This window comes from Rhizoctonia solani, chromosome 5, assembly GCF_016906535.1.
Source record: "Rhizoctonia solani chromosome 5, complete sequence".
NCBI classification, from domain to species: Eukaryota; Fungi; Basidiomycota; class Agaricomycetes; order Cantharellales; family Ceratobasidiaceae; genus Rhizoctonia; species Rhizoctonia solani.
This window is the reverse complement of record NC_057374.1, coordinates 185,372-212,872: the sequence shown is the minus strand read 5'-3', so window position 1 is coordinate 212,872 and position 27,501 is coordinate 185,372. Positions and strand designations below refer to the sequence as shown.

The following is a 27,501-nucleotide window of genomic DNA, read 5'->3' as shown; positions in this document are numbered from 1 at the left end:
GACTGCTGCCAAGCCCTTGACTCTTAAAATGGACAATCTAGATAGTTGCGTTGAATTTGTATCAGTTGGCCTTGATTCGAATAAAAAACCCCTACTATTTATCAACCTACACGTCCAGAACTCCCCGGCAGATCCTATTAAAACCCTTATAGACTCAGGAGCCACGTCGAATTTTATCTCCCCCTCGATTGTGGAAAAACTGAAAATCCCAAAAACCCAACTCGAAAATCCACGAGTTGTGAGAATGTTAGACGGTACCCTGTCCCAGACTGGTCGCATATGGCACCAGGTTCAACTCGCGGTTTTGGCCAATGGCCACTCACACACAATTCCCTTCCTAGTCTGTCCCATTGGGGACACCCCGGCAATTTTAGGCATGACATGGTTGACGGCAGAAGCTCCCCTCATTGACTGGCAACAGGGATTGGTTACCTTCCCTGAACAAGTACAAATTGCCTCAGAAGAGGAAGCGGACTCGGACCCTTTAGCGGATCTCCCCCCTCAGTACCATGAGTTTGCTAAAGTCTTTGGCGAAGAAGAATTCAAGGTACTCCCTCCACATAGGGAATACGACATTGCCATAGACCTTGTCCCAGATGCCAAACTGTCCCCTGGGCCCATATACGGAATGACTGACGCAGAATCCAAGGCATTGAAACAACACATCGATGAAGAACTAGCCACGGGCAAGATCCGCCCCAGTACCTCATCCGCCGGAGCCCCCGTCATGTTTGTCAAAAAAGCTGATGGTTCTCTTAGGCTTGTTGTGGATTACAGAAAGCTCAATGATGTCACCCATAAGAACGTCTACCCACTCCCCAGACAGGACGACCTCATGGCCAAGTTAAGGCATGCCAAGATATTCACCAAGTTGGACTTACGCTGGGGCTACAACAATGTACGAATTAAGGAAGGAGACGAATGGAAGACAGCCTTTAGAACCAAATACGGCCTCTTCGAATACCTAGTCATGCCCTTCGGCCTCACCAATGCCCCTGCAGCGTTCCAACACTTCATGAACAACCTGTTCCGGGATCTGATTGACATTACCGTGGTAATATACCTAGATGATATCCTCATTTTCTCAGAAAATCCAGAGGACCACCCGGCTCACGTCAGAGAAGTGTTGTCACGACTTATGAAGAACCAGCTTTTCTGCAAGCTATCAAAATGTCACTTCCACGTCACGACGGTCGATTACCTTGGGATTGTTATATCCCCATCAGGCTTTTCCATGGATCAGAAGAAGGTAGAAGCAGTCACGTCATGGCCTCAGCCCAGAACGGTCAAACAAGTCCAGGCATTCTTAGGCTTTGTCAACTATCTCCGACGGTTCATTCCCAACTTCAGCTCTGTCGCACGACCCTTGCATAACCTCACCAAAAAGGAAACCCCTTGGTCATGGGGAGACCTAGAGGAAGCAGCCTTCCAAGAGTTAAAGGTCCTAGTTACCCAGTCCCCGGTTCTGATTCACTCCAACCCCGAACTTCCCTATTACCTGGAAACGGACGCGTCAGGAGTAGCTATGGGTGCCATCTTAAGCCAAAGAGGCCCAGATAATCGGTTACATCCTATTGCCTATATGTCCAAATCATTTTCAGGGGCGGAAGCTAATTATGACACCCACAACAAAGAGCTCCTGGCTATTATTAAGGCATTGGAGGAATGGAGGATATTCTTGGAGGCAACGGACAAACCGGTACAAGTGTTCACGGACCATCGGAATCTGGAATACTGGATGCAGGCACAGACATTCAACAGAAGGCACGCGCGATGGCGTATTTTCCTGAGCGACTTCAACTTTGAAATCCACTATCGCCCCGGAAAACAATCAGGAAAACCAGACGCGCTATCCAGGAGATCAGATTACATAGACGCTCCCCCAGATCCAGAAGTCATGCTGCCATCAGAGGTCTTTGCCAACACATCAGAAGCGGAACTCGAGATTGTCACAGAAATCCGAGAGAAGCTGAAGGACGACCCATCCCTGGAACCCATCATCCAGTTCCTGACAGAAGATGCAGACAACGCCCCTCCTTCCATTCGCAAGGCATACAGGGATTATGACTGGGAGGAAGACCTTCTCTGGTACCGCGGTAAACTAGCTGTCCCAGATTCGGAAGCCCTAAAGGAACGTTTACTCAGGGAATTTCATGACTCACCCCTAGCAGGGCACCCGGGACAACAGAGGACCCTGGAGCTCCTAAGTCGCAACTACTGGTGGCCAGGTATGAAGTCATCTGCCAAGGAATGGGTGGAATGTTGCCCTATCTGTCAAGCCAACCGACGCGCTCACGCCCCTGTCATCGCCCTGAAACCCTTAGAAGTTCCCCCCTTTCCGTTCCACACAATATCCTATGACTTCATCACAGGATTCCCCAGGTCTAACGGGCACGACGCAATCTTGGTAGTAATCGACTCCTTCTCAAAGTTTGGACATTTCATCCCAACTTCCAAAAAGGTTACCGCAAAAGGTCTTGCCGACTTGTTCATCACTCACGTCTGGAAACTCCATGGACTACCTGTCAGAACCATCTCAGATCGAGGGACTACCTTCACAGGGAAATTCTTAAGGGCGTTATATCAGCGGCTTGGGGTCAGACCAGCATTTTCCTCGGCCTACCATCCAGAATCAGACAGACAAACTGAAAGGGTTAACCAATTTATCGAGTTCTACCTGCGCTCCTACGTTGCCGCTGACCACTCCGACTGGGCCGCATGGCTACCATTGGCAGAATACGCATACAATAATGCCAAACATGCAGCAACAGGGAAGTCACCCTTCGAGCTGGTCTATGGACGAAACCCAGTCATGAACCCGTCCAACGTACCGGCCAACGTCCCAGAAGCAGACGCGGTAGCAGATACATTAGCCCGGGAATGGAAGGAAGCAGAATCAGCTCTCCAAATGAGCAAAGAACGGATGACAAGAAGCCAAGGGGTAGTACCTGAGTTCTCAATAGGCGAAAAAGTCTGGCTGGATGGAAAAAACGTGGACCTTAGGACCAATTCAAATAAACTGGACCCAAAACGCCTTGGGCCCTTCAAGGTCATAGAAAAGATCTCCAGCCACGCCTACCGCCTGGAACTACCGGAAACTTTGAAAATCCATGACGTCTTCTATGTTGGGTTACTATCAAAAAGCCACGAATCACCCAGTCAGCCATTCCCAGAACAACCTCCCCCTGAGACAATAGAAGGGGAAGAAGAATACGAGGTTGAACAAATCATTGACTCTAAACGCCAACGGGGAAAATGGTTCTATTTGATAAAGTGGAAAGGATACGGTCCGGAGGACAATTCATGGGAACCAGAGGAGCTATTAGAACACAGCCAGGAAGAGATCAAACGCTTCAACCAAGCTAGACTCAGAAAGGCTTGTGACGCCGCCAAGAGCCTTTAAGGGGGGGGCAATGTTACAACCTCCTTGATTATACCATTGGAATCGCCTAATTTTTCTATTATTTTTAGTATTTTTTACGGACTCTATATCTTTTGTTTTTCAATCACGTGATCTCGGCGCTTATTATGCCGAGATGCCGCGCCGAGATGCCGTGCCAAGGGCGCTTAGGAGAAATCCACGCTTCTGCGCAGCCCACAGCACGCTTCTCTTTTCACATGTAGGCTTCTATTCACACACGCACAGACCACATGTAGTTAGCAGTTTTGTCTATATATACAGCAGGAAAATCGCTTGGAGACCCCAAGTCGATTTTACCTTGTCTCATACTCATTGAGGAGGACCCCCAGCCAGCTAAGTAGCCGGCCCCCATTAGTCATCAAGAAGTTAACCCCATTGTTTAACTCATCACACCTCCAGGCCTCAGGCCCCTTCGCAGTAGTATAGCTAGTAGAAGTCCGCCTTACAGCGGCAGTAGTTAGCCTTAGATAGTTAGATTACATAAGCCAGTGTAGTAGTACGGCCACAAGCGCCCGCCTCCACCAGCGCGTACCCACCTTACAGTGGTGTACGACACCAAGCAAATGTGAGGCTTCTCTAGGATAGCAGTAGGTTGATCAAACAAGGAGGGGTCTTCATGCGGAAGGTACACAAGTTCAACCTCACTGGTAAGGGACGTCTCATCGTTTGCTAGTTGGGGACTCCCAATAGCAATTGGAGAGCCGAAGAGAGAAGTTTTGTTGGAACCAGTTGAGCTGATAGTTGGTGCCCCAAGCTCTGAAGAGGACGGTTGGCGGTCAACTGGCAGACTGCACACAAGAGGCGGGGTTGTTGATGGTGATCCATGAGGACTGAAGGAGCCTTGATGAGGTGGCGTCTCTGGGAGGTCGAGTGGTAAGCTTTCAATGTGTTTAGCGTTAATCAATATTTCAGCAAGTATCTAACTCTAGTAATTACCTTGGTAGTGCAGCTTTGGGCAAAAGATCAACAAGATTTTGTTGCGTGGACTGTTCCATGATTATGTCCATAGCTTGAGCTTCATTCAATTGTTGTATAGCTTCTTTTTCGTCCCTTTTGCGGTGGTATCGAAGGCTTTGATAAGTGACCAGCTGGTGGCCCATAACTGTGTTTCGACATCTTGTGCATTGACACTTGTAGAATTTCCTGTTATCAACGGACTGGGGAGTGTAGATAGTACTTTATTAGAGATGTATATGATTGGATGGCGCTGGAAGCGTTATAGTACTCACGGACGACATCAACGGGCCGAAGTGTACCAGACACAGTCGTCAAAAGGGCCGAAAAAGCGAGTAATTGTACGGACTAATTCAAGATCTTGTGGCGAGCTTCAAGATCAAATGATAATTTTCCTTCTCACGCTATTCCCATTTGTCTGCTGTAACTACACTGTAATATCTAAGTAATGATAGATTATATGCGCATGACAAGAATCTGTGATCTCCGGCCTGTGATCTCCACGTAATCGTCCCGTGATCTTGAGTCACGGGCAGATTACAGCGGACCTGTGATCTTTAACTTCCCCTTGTGATGGTCATGCCACTCCTTGATAGCATACCATATATTCCGCTGAACGGCAGTCAAAGCGCGAAGAAGACAGGCTGATGCAGGAAGTTTGATGGGCTAAGCACCCTTTCGTTACCTGTTACACATGCGTGTAATTGCGAGCACTGCAGCATGACTCATGACCGTTACACCATTCGTTCTGTTTGTGCTGGCCCGCTATGGATTTCGGAGAAGAATGCAGTATCATTCACCGTTTTGCTCATTGGTGACAAGGAGACACGCCGATTTATTCTTTTTTTTTTTGATATGCAATTGTTGGTTATATATAAGGACTTAGCTATTTACTATCTAGCCCCAGGATACACCTCTATTCGTAGTGTTGAAATCGGATGTATATAGATGTATATATATATCTATTTGATACTGAACTAAAGTGTATACAAATAGTAAAGACAGTAAAAACGTTAGTAATGAGAGGTCAGGATAGAGGGCTTGTACGAGAGCCTTTATATACCCTAAGATACCCACCGAGTCATATGGTGAAGTGCTACGCATGTAGCTGCGCATTGAATGAATCGTACTGACTGACTCGATTAGTGTGCATGGAACATACTAGATTTCTCTAGTATTTACAAGATATTTCAACACGTAGACTCAATCCTCAGACGAAATCGATGAAAGTTTATCAAGAGCTTACATTTGAGCACTTAATGTGAAGGGACCGCAAACTTCCAAAATAGTCCGGAAGTCTAATTAGCTGTGCTGAATCAAGTCGGACCGAGATGACCCGAACTGGATAATACGCAATGGGCTGGCTACTGCGCAGGAGCAGTAGCCTCAGATGGTACTCACAGCAGCTCCCGAGTAAGCTACAACCCGATTGGACTTTAACCTGAGGACATTTAAGTTTAGTTGTACCTTACTTGCGGGTCTTGCCATTTGGCTTGCCCTTGACGCCCGGTATCATATTTTTCACAAACAGACAGCGGGAGCTTTCACGGGACGACTACCTGATGGAAGCTCCCTGTCATGTTGGCTGACACTTATCCAGGTACAACCGGCGACAGGTGAGCATCGAAGGCAAACATGGATTAGCGCTGAAGGCTGAATTTGGTCAATCGGCACTGTTCGTTGGAGCGATGAAGATGTATCCGGCAAGCTTCCTGAGCGAATATATCTATACATGGCTCGGAGTGGAGTACAAGCCGGCTGATAGTAGATGCTGTTGGACAGCATAAGGTCCGAATGTTAGGTCCTTTGATATCAGTACCTGACATCTGTTTACTTGAGGATACATATTTCTTGCATTCGGACTATTTAAGCCGGGGCATGTACAAGGTCTACCTATCAGCTCTCACCTGCCGCATATTCCAGCTCTTGTAACCTAACATTGATCATGAAGCCCCTCTCCATTATTTGTGTTTTCGCTGGTATGGCTCTTGTCCTTGGAGCTCCCGTGCTCATTGAGGACGGCAAGCTACAAGTTCGGTCAAGCACAGTAAGTCTAGGATTTAGCTCAGGCGTTCAAGCTGTCATGAACTTATTTACCTGTATCTAGTCTCTCAGTAGGAGGTTGAGCCATGCCATCGACGAAGGTCGCATCATGGGGTAAGCTCAGTATTGGCATTATACGATGAGGACAGATACGATGACTACGCCTTTTGTCTAGAGCCCGTGATTCGACTGCACCGACATTCTTCCCTGTGGAACGGTCAACAGAGGTCTCAGTGTATATCAATCCCGAGCCTGTTGTAAAAGAGGCCGTCAAATTTGTGCCAGTAGACAGGCCAATCCCTCAACCTTACCCGGTAGAGGTCATCGCACATGTACCTACACCAGTATACGTAGATTAGTAATTTGAATAACTTCATTGGGTGCTCGTAGCCCTGACTTAAGGCCTCGGACTTATCGCACTAGCTTCTTCCTCATCCCTTTATCTTTTTTGTTTATGCCGGATGTCTTGGGGATGTATGATATGGCTTAATGAAACTAAGCGTTTATATGCGTGATGGTGCACAGTTGACACAGCAAATGGATGAAATGAGCCTACAAAGCCAATTAGAACGAGACGGCTCAGGCAGGATGGTCTCCTTGTAGCCCCACCCTATTACGGTTATCTAGCTGGCAGGTTAGGGATTTTCTGGCCGGCAGAGCCCAATTAAATCAGACTTGTTGTTTCGATCAATTCTCTACTGGGAGGGACCCTGTCCGTTTAAACTCCCTGGTCTCGGTCTCTGTCACTGTCCCTGTTGCTCATCCTCAGCCAGTCCACGTCCCCCACCCCCCAGTCTTGGCCCTGTCCGGCCCCCCTAGCTCCCGCTCCCCTCTCATCCCCCTTGTCGAGTCTCCTAGAGAATCAGAGTTGGAATGATAAAATAATATCGTCTTACGCCCCCTGCCAGGTTCTGCAAAGTATCAGAGCTGGATCGGAAAAGAAATTGGGATCATCAGGTATACATAAACTAACGTGTACGGTTGTCTTAAACAATTCGGTTGGGTGCTTGCGATCCAAATTGTGCGTTCAGTTCTCGTCCGTTTCTTTTATCAATTTGCCTACTTGACGTTTGTTTGTGTAGAATGTTTTGTGGATGTGTAGTTGGAGTCGTTGAACCAGAGAGATTATATATATGCGCAACGGCGCACATTTGGCTACAATGAATCAGCGTGGGTTCAGCAATACTTATTTCTAGTACCCATGTGTATGTGCTCGGAAGAAATTTGAGATTCAAGTATGAGCTGAGTGATTACAATACAAAGAAGTCGAGCGGACGAGGCGGTCGAGATTGCAGGATGCTGTACGCACTGTGTTCCCCCAAGGTGCGGATTATCCGCACCCAAAATCCGAACCCTAGGGTGCGGATTACTGGCAAAATCCGCACCCTGGGGTCCGGATTTTCATTTCCGAGACACGTGACCTGCAGGCTAAAGTATAGTGAGGGTACGGATTATCCGCACCTTTGGGGTTCACCGTGTACGGCCTCGGATCAATACACTTAAATATTTTATAAGTCAACCCATCGAGGCGAAGATAGCCACGATTTGCTCATCATGTAGAGATATACCGATATGAGTGTGCAAACCAAGTAGGTACACCCTACTCCTAGGGCTGTGGTTGCTCCAAAGAAATCGATCGAGTGCCCGTAGCCCCACTTGGAGGTCTTGGGCTTGTAGTACTAGTTTATTCTCCGTCCCTGTATTTTTTTGTGCGGGTAGAATGACTTACGAACATGATCAGATTCGTTGAAATGGGCCGCTTATAGCTATCATGGGACATAGTTACCTCTGTAAATCGGTGACGTGGTCCTACAGAGTACTATTCGAATGAAATGAAATGGCTCAGACAGGATTATTTCTGGCACATCTATATTGGGATACTTCTAGGCTAAATCCGGGGCCCGGACGTGTGAGTGTGTCTCGAGCCAGCATGCAACACAAGGCATTCAAGTGGCTTGGGACTTGACGCATAGATAACTCGTGCGTTTTGATCAAAAATACAACTAAATGAAGATGACCCGCAAGAGTCGGTTTTGCTAGGGTATAGACTCGACGAAAGTGAAATTGCACCACCTCTGGCCAAGATCAGCATTGATAGACGCGAGGATAACGGTGCGCGGTATTGGTCAATGATATAAATCAACTCCAAAGCACGCTGTACGTAGCCGGGCGCTCGAGCATGCAAATTACCGCTTCAGACCATGTCATTTTTGTGTCCGATCTATCCACCATCATGCGCTACTTCAAGGTTGTGCCGACACATATCCGTAAGTACTAGCACCATTTTTTTGCGCATACCTAACATAGAAGCAATAAACTAATAGAGAATATGGGTTCTCAGTTATCTGGCACCAGATTCCAGGTTCGGCTTAATCCCATTTGTGTAATACTCCGAGACCTATAATCAGCTGTCTGTAGATGCTTAAATTTTGGTATTGCTGTACATCTTACACCACAATACGACCGGGAGAGTTTACCCGACATTCTCTTGATGGACGTACCTTGTCAATGTGGCTGATACTCAGCTGGGTGTAGCCGACGACAGGAGCGGACATCGGAGGCAAACACGGATAAGCGCCAAATGCCGAGCTCGGCCGATCGGCTTTGTTCACCGGAACGATGGAAGGTTATCTTATAAGCTTCCGATACTAGTATATCTATATCCGGCTGGGCTCTGGTAGTGAACTAGCTTACGGCTTGTCCCCTTGGACAGGACGAGGTACAGATGCCGAGTGGCTTGACATCAGTGGCTACCGCCTTTTCAAATTTCCGCATAAAGACCCGACTTTTCTTGCGGGTAGGCTATATATGCGGAGGGATTGTGTTGAAGTAAATCGTGCGAATATACTTCTTATATATATATATATATCTTGCTTTAAATCGTTGAGCTCTGATTATGTTGTATGACGATACTTAGTATAAACGAGCCCATCTCTTTAATGCATGATGCATGTGTGTTAAATACAACTCTGAATGAGCTATGATCGCGGGAGTAAACTGTACGATAAGAAACAGAGATGAGACAGTACATAGTATGAGATACGGAGCATACATATATATGTCTCTTGTGAGATCGGTTATTTACTTTAACAGATTGAGCAAGGTCTATCTATCAGTGCTTACTCGCTGTAGCTGCTACTCTTATATATATCGAGCCCGCTATGAAACTGCTTACTATTGGCTTGATACTTGCTGGAGCTGCTTGTGTCGCCGGAGCTCCTGTGCCATTTGGTGAGATTGAAGTGAGTTAGAGCATGGTTCGCGTATTGCAGTTTAGTCAGATTTATAATCTTATATGTGTAGCCTCGCCATGAGAGCAAGGAAAACGACGTCCAACTGTCTGTTCCTGTGGAAGTGGTTGCGAATGTAAATGTAGACAAGGTTGTGGAACTTCCGGTGCCAGTGCCTACTCCCGTTGAGAAAATTGTGGAAAAGGTTGTGGTCAAGGACCGTCAGGTACCAGTGCCTACTCCTGTTGAAAAAATTGTGGAAAAGATTGTGGCCATGTTCAGGTCATAAAACATGAAGGTTCCAATTAGTCAAACGGGAGATTAGAGGGTTTCTGGTCGCCCGGAGTCAGCCTAGCCATGTTTATGTTTCGATGAATTATCCAAGAATGCATATAAATACATGCAACCGAGTTCTTGTACGCAAATTAACTAAAGTGCCCGTATCTGCACTCAATCAAGATCTTTGAATGCTGATCCCTCAAAGGGAACCACCTTGTTCAGCTTCGCCCACAGCTTCTCTCCCTCGGAATCGGGCGCAGGCGGGGATACTCCGTTCGTATGCCAGACCAAGGGATCCGCTTCGTCCACGTTGACCTTCACGCACATAGGCATCAGCCTCGACCACACCAACGCATATTTCGGTTCATTTTAGTTCTGCTCACCTCCCAGTTGACTCCCTTGTCAGCGGTAAACGGCTTGAGAGCCTTCTCGTATGCCTGCATGAACCGGAGCTTGTATGGTTTATCGGGAAAGGCCCGTGCGATGTGTTGGACGTTGAAGCGGGCAAAGTTGTCGTCTGGCTGTCCACCGATATAGTAGGAGTCCTTGGGTACTTCAATGAAGAAAACGTTGACATAGAACGGGGGTAGGCCACCAGATACATAAATCTCAGTAATGGCGGTTGCGAGGGATTGTTTCTCGGCGACAGAGTAGAGGCCCGGGGTGGTGTATATCCTGTGCATGGGCATGATGGTGGCTATGATTATGCGAGTTTCTGTGTGTAAAGCTGGGTGGATATTGCAGCCAAAGGAATGATAGAGGCCCTTTATAAGCCCGCTCGTACGTGTCGTCAACTTGAGTCGGCTCGTGTAAGTGTCGGGATGGTCTGACCGGATTGGATATATTTAGTATGCTCAAATCAGCCAAACGCCTGTTAACCTGCTACATTACCTTCCCGACAGTCACGAAGAACCCAAACGTGATGAAATAAGCCTGGCAAAGTAGAGTCGAACTGAAATACGCCTCGGGCGTGTATGCCCGGAATCACTCAGCATCGATCAGCGCGGGCAAGATACAATAAATGTCAAGAGAAGGGGAGCGGTTGAAGATATTAGCATTATCTCACCAAGGCTTATAATAGTAAATACAACAGCCCCAGCCCGTCGCTCTACGATTGCCACCACAATCTGAATGCAAGACCATGCCGTTGTGGGAACCAAACTCCCTGCAGAGTTTGATGGATATGGTTCATCAAGGCAATTGGTATGACCCTCGAGAGCGATGTATATAGCGCACAAATAGCGGCGAATCTACCCCATTAGGACCAAAGAGGGGGAAGGAGGCCGGGCGAATGCGCGTTCGGAGGCTAAACTCATGACACAAAGGTGGCCAATCCTAGGTGACCAAAAATGACATACCCGTTTCGCCCGCAATCCTCTTTGACCTTCCTGCACCAATAGAAAAGTCACGTCTACAAGCCTCCTTCGCAAGTTCCAGATCAAATCTTCAGCCAGTAATAAACGCACGAAGTAAATGGGTGTGGAATATGACCGTTGGAACAGATCGTTCCCAAACTGGAATGAATCCATTTTGTGTCCCGGGATTAAACGCGCCGTAATAAATCCATAGGTAGTCGCTGGAACCGATTACTCAAAGGAGATCACTGCTGACGCTGAGGTCTATGGAGGGGACCTAGGTGTAGCTATAATGATGGTCCAGGAACCATTCACTGTCGAACCTGGTAACGTTAAACCTGCAAAAAGCTGTACCACCCATTTCCACCAGGCTCCTGAGCGCAAAGAGAGCTGATTTGTTTTTACCGGTTTGGTACGGCGTCTTACATTGGGAGCAGCGCGTGGTACCGAGGGAAGTAGTGCCCGAGGCGGGACAGACTTGAAAATCCAAGTCAGAAAATATATCTTATACGGAACTCAACGTTAGCCTATCAGAGAGACCAAAGCGATGTATCGGAGGTGGAGTTTTGGGTAGCTGCAGTAGTTGTAGAAAGAATATGTTTGTAAATAGAATTATATGAATACAAAGTGATAGTAAAGACAGTGGTGTGAATAAAGAGAAAGAGAGGTCTGGTACTATACGGTCGAATGCACCCGTATTTATACCTTTACATTATAGTCGAGTCATCTAGTATATGACTAGGTATCGTCGCTTGACTCGATTACATGCATGTTCCAGTACATTCCAGATCCTTCTTGTATTTACCACTATATACATGATATTTCTACACTCCCCCTTAATCAGGCAAGCGAGGATACATGTAAAGAGAAAATATTACATTCATTCAGTCACATTCAATCTCATTCAGGTTTCAGTCTTTCAGTTATACAGCTAATTCTTCATCATTCAGTTTCACTAATCCGCTTCTTCCTCTTCGGGTCCTTCAAATACCTGTTCGCCCATAATCGCGTTCGTCAGGTAATTAAATTGCGGTGCTGGTAGGGCTTTAGTAAGCGCATCAGCTAGGTTCTCGTTCGATGGCACATACAGCGTAGAGATCATACGCTTCTCGATAGTATCGCGCATGAAGTGATGGCGAATGTCGATGTGCTTCGAACGACCGTGGAACTGCGACTCAACGGATAACGTTAGGGCGGCAAGGTTGTCTGAAAGTATGAGTGTGGGAGCGTCAGCTGGGTAATATAGTTCCTGGAAAAATTGACAGAACCAAATTGCCTGAGTACATGCGTGTGATAATGCCATGTACTCTGCTTCCATGGTTGCTAATGCGACCGTTGGTTGCTTCTTAGCGGACCAAGAAACGGCGGCTCCGCCCAATAAGTATACATTGCCGGAAATAGACTTACGGTCAAGTAAGTTACTTCCCCAATTGGCATCAGAGTAGCCGACTTCTCTGAATCCAACTTCAGCCTCCAATTGCTTATATGATAGCCCAAGGAACAATGTTCCTTTAAGGTAACGTATAACTTGTTTGATTGCCATCATGTGAGCGGGACCATAGCATGTTGTGTATTGAGCTAAATGAGTGACCGCATAAGCAATATTGGGCCGTGTACATAGTGCAGCATATAGCAGCTTACCAACAAATATGCCGTATGGGAATTTCAGCTTAATTCCATCATATTGTGTAAGTTGCACATTCGGACTCATTGGAGTATTGGCTGGGTATGCATCTTTAAGGCCTGCAATATCAACAATTGAGTCAATATATGCCTTTTGATTTAGTACGAGCATACCTTGTTGTCTATACCATTTGAAATGTATACCTGAAAAATGCCGTATGGGTCCAAGGTTGCGCATCTCAAATTTGCAAAGTAATTTGGATACTACAAAGTTGGTGTTGTTGGGGGTTGTAATAATGATTGAGTCATTGACATGGACGGCAACAATCAATACGTAGAGTTTGCTGGATATATCCATGATCCAATGGTACACACAAGCGTCTGTTAAGCAAGGTGAATAGCCAAGTGACTTCATTTTGGAATCAAACATACAATTCCACATGCGTCCGGCTTGTTTAAGGCTGTATAGTGATTGGCATAGGCACAGAACATTGCTGGATCTGTTGTCAAAGTATGGTATTTGACGCATGTAAAGCTCTTCTTTGACATTGGCATGTAAGTACGCCAATGTAACATTGAGCTGTTGGATGTCCCAATCATTTTGATTGGCAAGTGATGTGAGTGTACAGATAGAATCTAAACGTACCACTGGAGCAAACATTTGGCCATAGTCAATACCCAGCTGTTGGCTGTAACCTTGCACAACTAGTTGCGCCTTGTATTGGATGGGTTGGCCCTCCTTGTTTTGTTTGATTGTGAGTACCCATCAACATCCCATTGCCTTCCTGCCTGGTGGGAGTGTTGAGGTGTTGTATGTTCCCTGTTTCTCCAAGGTTGCAATCTCCTGTTCCATTGCTGCCTTCCATTTGTCCGCGTCCAGTCCCAATAATGCCTCCTCAGTGGTTGGGTTATTGCTGGTTGCTGGAAGGTTGGCGGCAAAAACCCAGTGCAGGTTGTTGTTCATGAAGGTCTCCAGGATTGATTCTGTTGGCGGTGGGAAGTGTTCTGAGGTAAGTTTGAGTTCACCAAATTGTCCAGCCAACTCACTGGTCAGGGTGAAGGCCGGGATCTGTGGTTCCTCCTGTGCAGCCAGTTCAGAGGCAAGTTTGGTTGGGATAGTTGGGTGTTACACCCTCAAGAATGATACCATTAGACTTGCCTACTTTTTCTAATATCTTTACTATTTTTTACGGACTCAATATCTTATGTTTTTCAATCACGTGACCTTGGCGCTTACTGTTATGGAATGACTAATTTAGACATATGCGCCCCTAATTGCCAATAGTGAATAGTGCGAACTGGAGTAATCATACTTGCTCTATCCAAATATGGGCATGAATATTACTATATTTGGAAACTGGCGGTGCTACAAGACCTTTTATACTTTATTTCCTCATTGCGCTTGCATATATACACGTCTGATTATGCGAAGTGGTCATAATATCATTTCTATGATTTATAGCATTTTTTGTATCATACATTTATATGTAGGAACGGTACTTATAGACCATAGAACAAGTGCAAGTAAGCATGCAAGCGCCGGCGCTTAGTAATTGCAAATAAGCGCCAAAGGTCGGCGGGGCGCGCCGACGCCGATATCTCGGCGGGAAATAGGCATATTACTATGCGGACAAATACCAATAGGTCGGAGGCTCCGGCATCTCAGTTCCTAAAAAGGAATCGTCTGATTCTGAGCCAAATTGATGGAGATACTAACCATTTAAGTTTCTAGCTTTTTCTATGAGATCCTACCTTGCCTCAAGGTTATTTTTAGCATTCACACTAATGTAATTTAGTCATGTATGCTCTAGAACATTCTGTAAATAGCCTTGGGTCTATCTCACTAGGACTTATTGGGACTAATTGGTCTTTATGTATCAAATAGCTCAGACTGTACCTCTCATGTAACTTCCTCTTTTGTACATCATGTATATAGTTATTTGTTCTCCCTCTGGGGTATATAAAGCCCCTGAGGGAGACCCCTTTGAATACATCCTTCTTTTCATCCCATTCTTACCCCTTGTGTGAACTTGAAGATCTATCAGATCTTCTTTACTTAGTTTAGAGTGTCTTATTTTGCTTTCCTAGCCTCTTAAGCTCACTGAACTTAACCTGTAAGGTATCTCGGCGCATATAGCCTCTAGCAAGGTCCCAACAGATACTGGGTAGCTAGGAAAGGCTCTAGGGCAACCCTGAACCTCTTGAGTAAGTCAGTTGGGAGAGTTTAAGGCCTTGAGAGCGGCATATACACCTCAACTGAGTGCAATCTCAGTCAAATAAATTACTAACAAATCCAGATAAATTGTAGTAGGTAACTAAGACTCAATACTAACTTTTGTACTATAGTTATAAGCATAACCAACCACCTGCATCTGCAGTAATCGCTTGATTACTTGTTAAGTGTAGGGATCACCCTGATTACTAACCTAATTTACCCTTATATAGCTAGTCTATTGCCTTTTATATCCATAGATAACTGATCTATTAATCACTTTATTATATTTTGTACTTAATTACATAGTCCCTAAAACCCTACTCTATAACACTTACATTGCCAAGGTGCCGTGCCAAGATGCCGTGCCAAGGGCGCTTAGAAGAAATCCACGCTTCTGCGCAGCCCGCAGCACGCTTCTCATTTGCTATATGTACTTCCTCTCTCACGCACACAGACCATGTAAATAGTGTGTCTCTGTCTATATATACAGCAGGGAAATTGCTTGGGACCACCAAGTTGATTTTACCTCATCTCAAACACATTGAGGAGGATAACCAGCCAGCTAAGTAGCCGGCCCCTTAAGTCATCAGTAGTTACCCCTTTACCTTACTCACCACACCTCCCAGGCCTAAGGCCCTCTTGCAGTAGTATAGAAGTAGTAGTCCGCCCTAAGTGGTATTAGCATAGCCTTAGATAGTTAGTTTACATAAACAAGTGTAGTAGTATGGCCTCAAGCGCCCGCCCACTAGCGTGTACCCAACCTTACAGTTGGTGTACAACATTGTAAAATCAACTTGTTGTAGGCTTGATCAACAAGGAGAAGACTCCCTGTACTAGCACAAGGGAAATCACGTGATTGGGGCTACCTTGCGGGATATAATAATCAAAAATCCCCCACCCCCATGTAGTACCAAATTGCTACAAGGCAGATGAGTTCTGATCCCCCGCATACCACGTGTTTTGCCGGAACACAGCAGATAGCAACCCTAGACAGCTGATTCACCTGCTTGCTAAAAACCTGCTCATATCACAATTGCCAGATCTGTTGATTTGTTGTAGGGATAGTTCAGCGCTAGGTGTCTGACACAAGGGTTTAGCGTTCACACTCTGCATAAAAAACCGCCCATAAGTCCTGATATAGGCACACCCCCCACGCTGTTTCCAAAATTCCATCCACACGCTCTGGCGCCCCACATCCCTACTCCCGTCCCACCAGTTGTTCCGGCCGCCACTCCATTCCATCCCATTCCCAACCACCCACTTGCAGCCCATCTCCCACTCCGCAAGACCTGCCAGGAATGGAACTGGAGCCAACCCTTAGCGCTCTCCTCAAGGCTATCTCAGCCCTCTCCAACCAAGTTGGGTCCCTCCAGGACCAAGTCAAGTCACAAGGCAAACAGATTACTCAGCTTGTTGCCCTATGCAGGGAAACCAACAACCTTGTTGGCAACAAGGATCAGGGCAGAGCCCAAACCCAGCCTGGCCCATTGACTGGGCCTGTCACCCCCCCTACCCACACAGGGGGGAAACCCACACTCCAGGCACGGTTAGGCCTGGACTCAAAGCTCCTTTCCGCCCCTCTCAAGGAACAGGGTTTGACTCCAAGGAAGAGGAAGAACCAAGGAGGGCTCCCAAAAAGGAGCCTCAGGGAATGCCTAAACGGTCCCTGAGCTCCCTCACCCCATTCAATTCAGGGTCTTCCGTAAAAAGACCAAAGATGGAGCTACCCAATCCATATAAGGGGGATACTCAAGGACGCAAGGCCACTCAATGGCTGGATCAAATGCTCCTATGGGTTGCCCTCCACAGGGACCAGTTTGATGAGGAGGAACAGATGGTTGTGTGGATTCTTTACCACATGACTGACAAGGCAGCCAACTGGGCCCTCCCAATCATAGGGACCATCATCAAGGGTGAAGGGAACCCACCAACCACTATCCCGGCCTTAACAGCCAAATTCAAGGAGGCGTTTGCCGACCCTGACACCAAACAAGCCGCGGCTAGGAAAATTGCTGCACTCTCCCAGACCACAACCACCTCCAAGTACGTAACAGAATTCTGCAACCTCATGGCGGAATTAGACTGGAATGAGGAGGCCTACATTGCGCAATTCACGCAAGGCCTCCACTGGAAGGTCAAGGAATTGTTGTCCACCAAAGACAATATTCCCAATGAACTCAAGGCAATTTTTGCGGCCTCCATTAAAATAGACAACACTTGCCGCAAAAACAAGGAGAACTGCCCTAAAAAGGCACCCGCCAAGTCCCCGGCCAGTGTGGCCACTACCTCCACCACTACCACTCAACGGGTCCGTCTATTGGAGGACCCCAACTACCTCACGCCGGAAGAAAGGGACCGCCGCCGCACATCAGGGCTGTGCGTTAAATGTGGACAAAAGGGTCATGGCATCAAGCAGTGCCCCAACGGTTGGAAGGCCACCATTAAAGAAGATGCCAAGGTGGCGGAGGATGGCTTGGGAAAAGATTGAAGTTGAGGACTGCTGCCAAGCCCTTGACTCAAAAAATGGACAATTTAGACAGTTTTGAATTTGTATCTCTTGCTCTGGACTCAAATAAAAAACCTCTGTTATTCATCAACCTATATGTCCAAAAATTCCTGGCAGAACCCCTTAAGACCCTCATTGACTCTGGAGCCACATTGAATTTCATTTCCCCCTTGATTGTGGAAAAATATAAAATCCCAAAAACCCAACTCAAAAATCCACAAGTTGTGAGAATGTTAGATGGTACAATTTCACAGACTGGTTGCATATGGCACCAGGTTCAACTTGCGGTCTTGGCCAATGGCCATTTACATTCCATCCCTTTCCTTGTTTGTCCCATTGGGAATACCCCGGCTATCCTAGGCATGACATGGCTAATGGCAGAAGCTCCCCTCATTGACTGGCAACAGGGATTGATCACATTCCTGGAGCAAGTAAAAATTGCCTCTGAGGAGGAAGCAGACTTGGACCCCCTAGCAGATCTTCCCCAACAGTATCACAAGTTTGCCAAGGTATTTGGCAAAGAGGAGTTTAAGGTCCTCCCCCCACACAGGGAGTATGACATTGCAATTGACCTGATCCCCAACGCTAAACTCTCTCCCGGACCCATCTATGGCATGACTGACGCAGAATCCAAGGCCCTGAAACAACACATCAATGAGGAACTGGCAACAGGGAAGATACGCCCCAGCACCTCTTTGGCAGGCGCCCTGGTCATGTTTGTCAAGAAGGCAGACAGTTCTCTCAGACTAGTGGTAGACTACCAAAAACTCAACAACGTCACGCATAAGAACGTGTACCCTCTCCCCAGACAGGATGACCTAATGGCAAAACTAAGGAACGCAAAGTTGTTCACCAAACTAGATCTTTGTTGGGGATATAACAATGTCAGAATCAAGGAAGGAGATGAATGGAAAACGGCCTTCAGGACCAAATATGGGTTGTTCAAATACCTGGTTATGCCCTTTGGTCTTACCAATGCCCTGGCCGCCTTCCAACATTTTATGAATAACTTGTTCCGTGACCTCATTGACGTCACAGTGGTAGTTTACCTGGATGACATCCTCATTTTCTCAGAAGACCCTGAGAAGCACCTGGAACATGTTAGAGAGGTCCTATTGCAACTAATGAAAAACCAGTTGTTTTGCAAACTCTCTAAATGTCACTTCCACGTCACTACAGTCAATTACCTTGGCATTGTCATATCCCTGGCTGGCTTCTCTATGGACCAGAAAAAGATTGAGGCGGTTACATCATGGCCCCAACCTAAAACAGTCAAGCAAGTCCAGGCCTTTCTAGGATTTGTGAACTATCTCTGCAGATTCATCCCCAACTTCAGCTCTGTGGCTTGTCCCCTTCACAACCTCACAAAAAAGGAAACCCCATGGTCATGGGGAACCCAAGAGGAGGGAGCTTTTCAGGAATTGAAGTCCCTAGTCACCCAGTCCCCGGTTCTGATCCATTCAAATCCAGCGCTACCTTATTACCTTGAAACAGACGCTTCAGGAGTAGCAATGGGGGCAATACTTAGCCAACAAGGTCCAGATAACTGGTTACACCCAATTGCCTACATGTCCAAGTCATTTTCAGGAGCAGAAGCTAATTACAACACCCATGACAAGGAGCTCCTGGCAATCATTAAGGTGCTGAAAGAATGGAGGATATTCTTGGAAGCAACAAACAAGCCCATACAAGTGTTCACGGACCATTGGAATCTGGAGTATTGGATGCAGGCTAGAACCTTCAATTGCAGACATGCTAGATGGCGCATTTTCCTAAGCAATTTCAATTTTGAGATCCACTATTGCCCAGGGAAACAGTCAGGAAAACCAGATGCCCTCTCCAGAAGATTGGACTACACAGACCTTCCCTCAGAACCAGAAGTCATGTTACCATCCAAGGTTTTTGCCAACACATTGGAAGAGGAACTCAAGATTGTTACTGAGATTTGAGACAAGCTCAGGGAAGATCCGTCCCTCAAGCCTATCATCCAGTTCCTGACCAAGGACACTGACAACGCTCCACTCTCTATTAGGAAGGCCTACAGGGATTATGATTGGGAAGAGGATCTCCTATGGTACCGTGGTAAACTAGTTGTCCCAGACTCCAAAACCCTGAAAGAGCGCCTCCTGAGGGAATTCCACAACTCTCCACTAGCCAGACACCCTGGTCAGCAAAGAACCCTAGAACTCCTGAACTGCAACTACTGGTGGCCAGGAATGAAATCATCCACCAAGGAATGGGTGGAGTGCTGCCCCACCTGCCAGGCCAATTGTTGCGCCCATAACCCTGTGATTGCCTTAAAACCCTTAGAAGTCCCCCCATTTCCTTTTCACACAATCTCATATGACTTCATCACAGGGTTCCCTAAGTTGAACAGGCATGATGCAATCCTAGTGGTTATCAACTCCTTCTCCAAATTTGGACACTTCATCCCAACTTCAAAAAAGGTCACAGCAAGAGGTCTGGCAGACCTATTTGTCAGTCATGTCTGGAAACTGCATGGACTACCAATAAAAACAGTCTTGGACCGCGGAACAACGTTCACTGGAAAATTCCTAAGGGCTCTTTACCAACGCCTTGGGGTCAAACTGGCCTTCTCTTCAGCCTATCACCCAGAATCAGACGGGCAAACTGAGAGGGTGAACCAGTTCATCAAGTTCTACCTCAGAGCTTATGTCACCACTGATCACTCAGACTGGGCTACCTGGTTACCACTAGCGGAGTATGCTTACAACAACGCAAGACACTCAGCAACTGGGAAAACCCCCTTTGAGTTAGTTTATGGACAAAACCCAGTCATGAACCCTGCCAATGTCCCTGCCAACATACCAGAAGCAGATGCAGTAGCAGAAACCCTAGCCTGGGAGTGGAAAGAGGCCAAGTCAGCCCTGAGAATGAGCAAGGAACAAATGGCCAGAAATCAAGGAACAGTACCGGAGTACTCAGTAGGCAAAAAAGTATGGTTAGATGGAAAAAACGTGGAACTTAAGACCAACTTGAATAAATTGGACCCCAAACAACTTGGTCCCTTCAAAGTCATTGAGAAAATCTCTAGCCACGCCTACCGCCTAGAGTTACTGGAAACCCTAAAAATCCATGACGTCTTTTACGTTGGCTTGCTATCCAAAAGCCACAAATTGCCAAACCAGCCATTCCCAGAACAACCTCCTCTGTCATGACCCATGCCTTTGCTGGCATGTCTCCTGACCAAGCCACCTACTAATAGGATATTCCACAGTCTTTAGAAGGCCGCATATACTCACATATATGCAGTCAGAACTGTCATTACTCTAAGGGCTCATGACTTAGAGACTGACAGTCCACCAAGGTCACATGACCTCCCCCCTCCAGTCCTTTATCAAATACTATACTAAACTACTACGGATTTGAGGTGGGGGGGGATGACATAATCTCTTCTATAATAATATAATATTCAGACCTTGCCCGCAGGCTCCATTAACATTGGCCTGCGGCTAGGGGGGCGGGGGAGTGCAACGTCCCCCAGCAATATATATTATTCATATATCACTGTGCATCACATATACTATATATATCTTTGACAGTGGATATGTATGGTAATAACCCCTCCAGATATGGGTTATGACATTGAAAACAAGCTGCTTACCTATACCCAGTATATATATACATATATATGTGTATATGTATTGCCTATAGGGGATGTAGGGATGACTAATGCCCCTACATCAATGATGCATCATATATATGAAGAATGAAGGTCAACCCCTTGGTACTTGGATTACCTTAAATGGTAACTCTCCTGCCAAGACAGGAAATACCTAGGTCAAGAAGGTATTGACTGAGGAGTTACCAAATAAGGAAGTTGTCGTAGACACAATCGATACCAGGGAATTTATTCCCAATTTCTTGAATTTAAACAAAGGCAATTGGAGAACATTTTCAATCACGTGACATCGGCGCTTATATCATACGCTAAAGCGCCAAGCCACGTCCCCATCTGCGCTTATCTCAGCATACGTAGCCACCTCCACCCAATGACATCATTATGACACGTCAGCAACACGTATGCATGAGTAAGGCCAACTGCGGATTGGGGTTCTTATTTGATACGGTATTGCATATAGTTGTATTTGTAATTAGATAGCTCTGTAATATATAAGGAGGCCAACCAACCATGGTAACACCCAGGTTGATTACCTCTTGTTGCATCCTACATTGTACGAGGGCATTACAGCCCAGTAAACCACTTAGATACACGCCTTAAGCGTCGCCCTTGCTGTACATACATAGCCCGCCATTGCCTTATAGCGTGTGGTCATTGTAGTTAGTTAGTTTGTTGTCGTAGGGTACCCCGTCGCCGCCTTAAGCGGTTTTACTGTATTAGTCACACGGCCACAAGCGCCCGCACCCTCGACGTCCTTACAGACGTTTAGGACACTAGGTAATTGACCTTACGTCGGTTACAAACCGTTCTGCGACACCCACTACTAAGCACCAACCACCAAGAAGGTTACCTGTACTAGCACGAGCAAAAACACGTGATTGGACTCCCCTTTCAGCTGGAATAATCAAAGAGCTGTCGGTCCCACGTAGTAGCAAATTGCTATAAGGCAGGCTAACCCTATCGCCCGCATACCACACGGTTGCCGCACCCTTTGCTAGCGGAACCAGACAGCAGATACACCCGCTTGCAGAGACTAGGTTCTACATCACGCCCGCCCACAGCTGTGATTAGCTACACTTACTGTTCAACGCTAGGTTGTTTGACGCAGGTTCTTAGCGTATAACGCAATAAAGCGCTCATAAGCCCTGATATAGGCACCTTGGCTGTATAGCCTCCCACTTCCCACACTTGCCCACCATTACCTTGCGCACCCCCACTTGCTCCTCTTCCCGGGCCTCCTCTCACGCTGGCCGCTCCTATCCGCCAACACATCCCATGGCAACCCGCTCCTGGCCGCCCTCTCGAACCCGCTCCCCTATCGATCAAGGGGACCTGGGACCCTTCCTTCCGCCAGCCACCCCTGTCGAGCTTGGGGAAGTGTCCCTCGAGCGCGTCACACGCCTCCTCCTTGGCCTCCTTGGCCAAGTCAAACGCCTCGAGCGAGAAGTTGGGGAAATCAAGGAAGCCGGGATCGAGACCCGCACCAACGTCAAAAATATATCCCAAGCCGTCGATGTTGTCAAGGATGGGCTTAGGAGCCTCCAACTCCACGGGCCCCGGACCCCAGAGGACACAAAACCCCCGGCCGTGGAAGCAACACCACGCCCCTTATCAAAAGTTGACCCTGTTGGATTGACTAGTCGGGTCTTGTTCTGGCCCAAACCATCTAGAGGGCTCCCCACCTTTGCCCAACCCACTCCTGTCCGGGCAGTGCCCCCGCAAGTCCCATCTCCCCCTCCATCTCCGCGTCTCCAATCCCCGATCGGGACAGCTGCCCCTCCTCCTCCGGCTCCAGTTGCCACCTACTCCGCTCTGGTCAAGGTTGACCACCCCGACGCCTACACAGGCAAAATAGGGAGCAAAGCAAAGCAGTGGCTGACCCAAATGTTGGCCTGGACCCGCCTCAATTCGCGGATGTTCCCCACCGACCAAGAGGTACTATCCTTCCTCTTGATGAACATGAAGGACACCGCTGGGGCCTGGGCCCACCCTCACCTTGACCAACTTGGCTCACATTGGGCCATCATTCAAACGGTCGAAGGATTCAAAACAGAGTTCTTGGCAGCATTCGGCGACCCTGACGCCACAAGGGCCGCCGAGCGGAAAATCACCACGCTTACCCAGTCCGGCACATGTGCGGACTATATTACCAAGTTCAGAACCCTGGCAATGGAACTGGACTGGAACGACGCGGCCCTTAGAGGCCAATTCGCCCGTGGCCTCCACTGGGAGGTCAGTCGCCAAATCGCAACCTGCAAACACCGGCCCCAAACACTCCTTGAGCTGCAGAATGCAGCACTCGTCATCGACAACGCTCTCCGCAAAGAGCGTGCTAGCCATCCACCAAGGGATAATAAGCCTAGCAGACCATCCAACCCCGCAAGGGGGACGAGTACCGGCCAAGCCACAACCGGTTCAAAGAAACTCTCCGACGACCCCAAATTTGTGTTGGAAGAAGAACGCAATCGCCGCCGCGCCGCTGGCGCCTGTATCAAATGCGGCAAAATGGGTCACAAGTTTGCGGAATGCCGCACAGGATGGAAGGCTACCCCTATTGAGGATAAGGGGAAAGCCAAGGAAGCCGCCAAGATTGGCAAAGACTCCAAGTACCAATCGGCAAAAGAGTAAGGGTACCTGCTGCCGCGCGCAAGGACCCCAAGGACTCTGGATTTATCGAAATTTGTAATATATCTGATAGTAACAATAGAATTTCCCCCCTGTTCACAATTTTGATTAAACCAGAAAAACAAGCGGAACACCTAGAAGTCCTGATAGACTCAGGCGCCACATTGTCATTCCTTCACCCACGTACCGCCGAGGCACTACGCCTACCTCTCATAGCCCTCCCAACACCCCGCACCGTTACTATGCTCAATGGGTTGAGCCCCCAGGCTGGCAAAATCTGGAAAAAGGCGTCACTAACCTTTACCTTTGATGGCAAGAGGATGACGGAGACATTCCTCATATGTAACACTGGAAACCACCCAGCCATCTTAGGCCTAAAATGGTTAGACGCCCATAATCCAGAAATAGATTGGAACTTGCGCACCCTCTCATTCCCTCACACGCCCCCGGAACATGTAGCCATTGCCAAAGAGGAGGAAGCAGACAAGAACCCACTTGAAGGAGTGCCCCTCGAATACCACCAATACGCTAAGGTATTTGGAGAGGAAGAATTCAACAAGCTCCCTCCCCATAGGCACTACAATATTAGTATAGAACTCATGGAAGAAGGACCCTTAAACTCGCCCCTATACAGTATGACCAACGCCAAATCCGCCACACTTAAGGATTGGCTCAGAGACGAACTTAAGGCTGGGAAGATCCGTCCCAGTAAATCCTCAATTAGCTCTCCTGTCATGTTTGTGCCAAAAAAGGATGGTTCCCGTCGGCTGGTTGTTGACTACCGCCGCTTGAATAACCGTACTAAGAAAAACGTGTACCCACTACCCCGTCCAGACAACCTTATGGCCCAGCTCCGCGGTGCCAAGGTCTTTACCAAGCTAGATCTGAGGTGGGGTTACAACAACGTCCGGGTCAAGGAAGGCAACAAATGGAAAACGGCCTTCCGTACCAAATACGGCCTGTACAAGTCCTTAGTAATGACTTTTGGTTTAACAAACGCCCCTGCCGCCTTTCAACACTTCATGAACGAACTGTTTAAAGACTTACTGGATGTATGCGTCATCATATACCTAGATGACATCTTGATTTACTCAAAAGATGACGCATCCCACACCCAACACGTCCATGAAGTCCTACGGCGCCTATTAGGAAACCAACTGTTTTGCAAGGCCTCAAAATGCACTTTCCATGTTACCTCCGTGGAATACCTGGGGATCATCGTATTGGATAAGGGCTTCAGCTTGGACAAACTCAAAATCCAAGCAGTCCAGGAATGGCCTACTCCCACAAAGGTTAAGGAAGTACAATCCTTCCTTGGATTCGCAAACTTCCTCCGCCAATTTGTTGCCAACTTCAGCCACATGGCCAGGCCGCTACACAACCTGGTCAGGAAAGATACGGCTTGGAATTGGGGTCCAAAAGAACAAGAAGCCTTCCAGGGTTTAAAAGATGCCATCACCAATGCCCCGGTCCTGTGCCACGCTGATCCTGCCAAACCTTATTTTCTGGAAACGGACGCCTCAGGTGCAGCCTCAGGTTCTATACTCAGCCAACGCCAGGAAGACGGACGGTTACACCCCTTAGGATTCCTGTCAGAATTGTTCAAGGGAGCGGAACAAAATTATGATACCCATGACAAGGAACTATTGGCTATCATTCGATCCTTTGAGTACTGGCGTATCTTCTTGGAAGGAACCTTACACCCAATCACTGTGTTCACGGACCACCGCAACCTGGAATACTGGAAGGAGTCCCGCACCTTCAATCGACGCCATGCACGATGGCATCTGCTCCTCGCCGGTTATAACTTCCAAATAGTCTACCGCCCAGGAAAACAGTCAGGAAAACCCAATGCTCTCTCACGCCGCTCGGATCATGCCAATGTCCCTCCCGCCAATCAAACAATGCTCCTGGAACCCGTATTTGCCAATGTTGCCTTAGTTACACCAGAAAAGGAGCTACAACGCCAAATCAAGGCTTCCCTGGATCAAGATGAGTCCCTGGAGGAAATCCTCCAATTCCTACAGAACAAGTCCAAAGCGCCCCCATCCATCAAACGCGCGTTCAAGGATTACGAAATGGAAGCGGGCCTACTCTTCTACCAAGGACAAATTGTGGTTGCTGACGTTGGAACGCTGAGGACTGATCTACTCCGTATCTTCCATGACAGCCCGTTGGCCGGACACCCTGGAAGGCAGCAAACGTTGGAATTGATCTGCAGGAATTACTATTGGCCTGGCATCCGCGCCGACACCTATTGGCACATGGATTCCTGTGAAACCTGCCAACAAATCAGGAAACCAAAATACGCCTCCATTCCCCCGCAGCCGCTCAAACTCCCATCCAGACCGTGGCAACATGTCTCCTATGATATGATTGTAGATTTACCAAAGGACGGGAACCACGACTCCATCCTGGTCATAGTAGACAGTTTCACCAAGTACAGGATATTTGTCAAATGTTCCAAAAAGCTGAAAGCGCCCGAACTAGCGGAGTTATTCCTGGAACACGTATGGAAACGCCATGGGATGCCGGAAAAGACAATATCGGATAGAGGAAGGGTCTTCAATAACAAATTCCTACGGGCTCTTTACAAACACCTGGGAATTGACCCACACTTTTCATCGGCATACCACCCTCAAAGCGACGGCCAAACGGAACAAGTAAACCCCTCCATTGAACACTTCCTTAGAGCATACTCAGGGGTCAACCAAAGGGACTGGACCAAATGGCTCCCCATGGCGGAGTTTGCCTATAACAACGCTGTACATAGCAGCACGGGCAAAACCCCCTTCAAGGCCTTATATGGTTGGGAACCCACCCTGACACCTTCCAACGTACCAACGGACGTCCCAGAAGCAGATGATCTAGCCCAGACCATGGAAGCACAATGGAGCAAAGTAGAGTCTGCTCTCCGGCAATCTAAGCAACAAATGACAGCCGGGGAATACGGGAACCCGACGGAGTTTGAAATTGGAGAAGAAGCATGGCTCGACGCCAAAAATGTCAACCTGAAGACCCTAAGTCCCAAACTAACGGAACAGCGCTTAGGGCCATTCAAAGTCGTCAAGAAAATCTCCAATCGCGCATACAGACTCGAACTTCCACCAACCATGCGCATTCATAACGTGTTTTACGTGGGTCTACTGTCAAAGGTTAAAAGGGACAAGACACGCACCTTTGAAAATCGTCCACCGCCAATCACAGTGGACGGAGAGGAGGAATACGAGGTGGAAGGGATAACCAATGCAGAAGAACGCAACGGGAAATGGTTTTTCTGGGTAAAATGGAAGGGTTACGGCTCCAAAGAGAACACGTGGGAGCCCAGGGAGAACCTAAAAAACGCGGAAAAAATTTTGGAAAAGTATGAGAAGGACATGAGAAAGAAGGCCCTTGGCGCCGCCAAGGCCCTTAGAGGGGGGGCAGTGTCGTAGACACAATCGATACCAGGGAATTTATTCCCAATTTCTCGAATTTAAACGAAGGCAATCGGAGAACATTTTCAATCACGTGACATCGGCGCTTATATCATACGCTAAAGCGCCAAGCCACGTCCCCATCTGCGCTTATCTCAGCATACGTAGCCACCTCCACCCAATGACATCAT

General features: G+C 47.6%; 8 protein-coding genes across 8 annotated transcripts; 6 read left to right on the top strand and 2 right to left on the bottom strand.

Annotated features, from left to right (window-relative positions):
- Positions 1-28: 28 nt before the first annotated feature.
- RhiXN_08866 (Retrotransposable element Tf2 protein) lies at positions 29-3,403 on the top strand (the record flags this gene model as incomplete). Its single annotated transcript, XM_043328682.1, has 1 exon — positions 29-3,403. One exon carries the CDS (start codon positions 29-31, stop codon positions 3,401-3,403), a length of 3,375 nt encoding a protein of 1,124 aa, XP_043180128.1.
- Positions 3,404-6,320: 2,917 nt separating this feature from the next.
- On the top strand, positions 6,321-6,777 carry RhiXN_08865 (uncharacterized protein; the record flags this gene model as incomplete). The annotated part of the gene is made up of 3 exons (XM_043328681.1): positions 6,321-6,422; positions 6,483-6,532; positions 6,594-6,777. The coding sequence occupies 3 exons, from the start codon at positions 6,321-6,323 to the stop codon at positions 6,775-6,777; spliced, it is 336 nt and encodes a 111-aa protein (XP_043180127.1).
- Positions 6,778-9,579: 2,802 nt separating this feature from the next.
- On the top strand, positions 9,580-9,937 carry RhiXN_08864 (uncharacterized protein; the record flags this gene model as incomplete). Its single annotated transcript, XM_043328680.1, has 2 exons — positions 9,580-9,660; positions 9,722-9,937. 2 exons carry the CDS (start codon positions 9,580-9,582, stop codon positions 9,935-9,937), a joined length of 297 nt encoding a protein of 98 aa, XP_043180126.1.
- A 161-nt stretch (positions 9,938-10,098) lies between these two features.
- On the bottom strand, positions 10,099-10,610 carry RhiXN_08863 (4-oxalocrotonate tautomerase; the record flags this gene model as incomplete). The annotated part of the gene is made up of 2 exons (XM_043328679.1): positions 10,099-10,242; positions 10,311-10,610. The coding sequence occupies 2 exons, from the start codon at positions 10,608-10,610 to the stop codon at positions 10,099-10,101; spliced, it is 444 nt and encodes a 147-aa protein (XP_043180125.1).
- A 1,627-nt stretch (positions 10,611-12,237) lies between these two features.
- RhiXN_08862 (Reverse transcriptase) lies at positions 12,238-13,566 on the bottom strand (the record flags this gene model as incomplete). Its single annotated transcript, XM_043328678.1, has 4 exons — positions 12,238-12,860; positions 12,924-13,025; positions 13,080-13,286; positions 13,338-13,566. The coding sequence occupies 4 exons, from the start codon at positions 13,564-13,566 to the stop codon at positions 12,238-12,240; spliced, it is 1,161 nt and encodes a 386-aa protein (XP_043180124.1).
- Positions 13,567-16,418: 2,852 nt separating this feature from the next.
- Positions 16,419-17,608, top strand: RhiXN_08861 (Retrotransposon-derived protein PEG10; the record flags this gene model as incomplete). Its single annotated transcript, XM_043328677.1, has 2 exons — positions 16,419-16,499; positions 16,547-17,608. 2 exons carry the CDS (start codon positions 16,419-16,421, stop codon positions 17,606-17,608), a joined length of 1,143 nt encoding a protein of 380 aa, XP_043180123.1.
- A 35-nt stretch (positions 17,609-17,643) lies between these two features.
- RhiXN_08860 (Retrotransposable element Tf2 protein) lies at positions 17,644-20,805 on the top strand (the record flags this gene model as incomplete). The annotated part of the gene is made up of 2 exons (XM_043328676.1): positions 17,644-19,524; positions 19,582-20,805. The coding sequence occupies 2 exons, from the start codon at positions 17,644-17,646 to the stop codon at positions 20,803-20,805; spliced, it is 3,105 nt and encodes a 1,034-aa protein (XP_043180122.1).
- A 1,739-nt stretch (positions 20,806-22,544) lies between these two features.
- RhiXN_08859 (Retrotransposable element Tf2 protein) lies at positions 22,545-27,328 on the top strand (the record flags this gene model as incomplete). The annotated part of the gene is made up of 2 exons (XM_043328675.1): positions 22,545-23,893; positions 23,977-27,328. 2 exons carry the CDS (start codon positions 22,545-22,547, stop codon positions 27,326-27,328), a joined length of 4,701 nt encoding a protein of 1,566 aa, XP_043180121.1.
- Between the last annotated feature and the right edge of the window lie 173 nt (positions 27,329-27,501).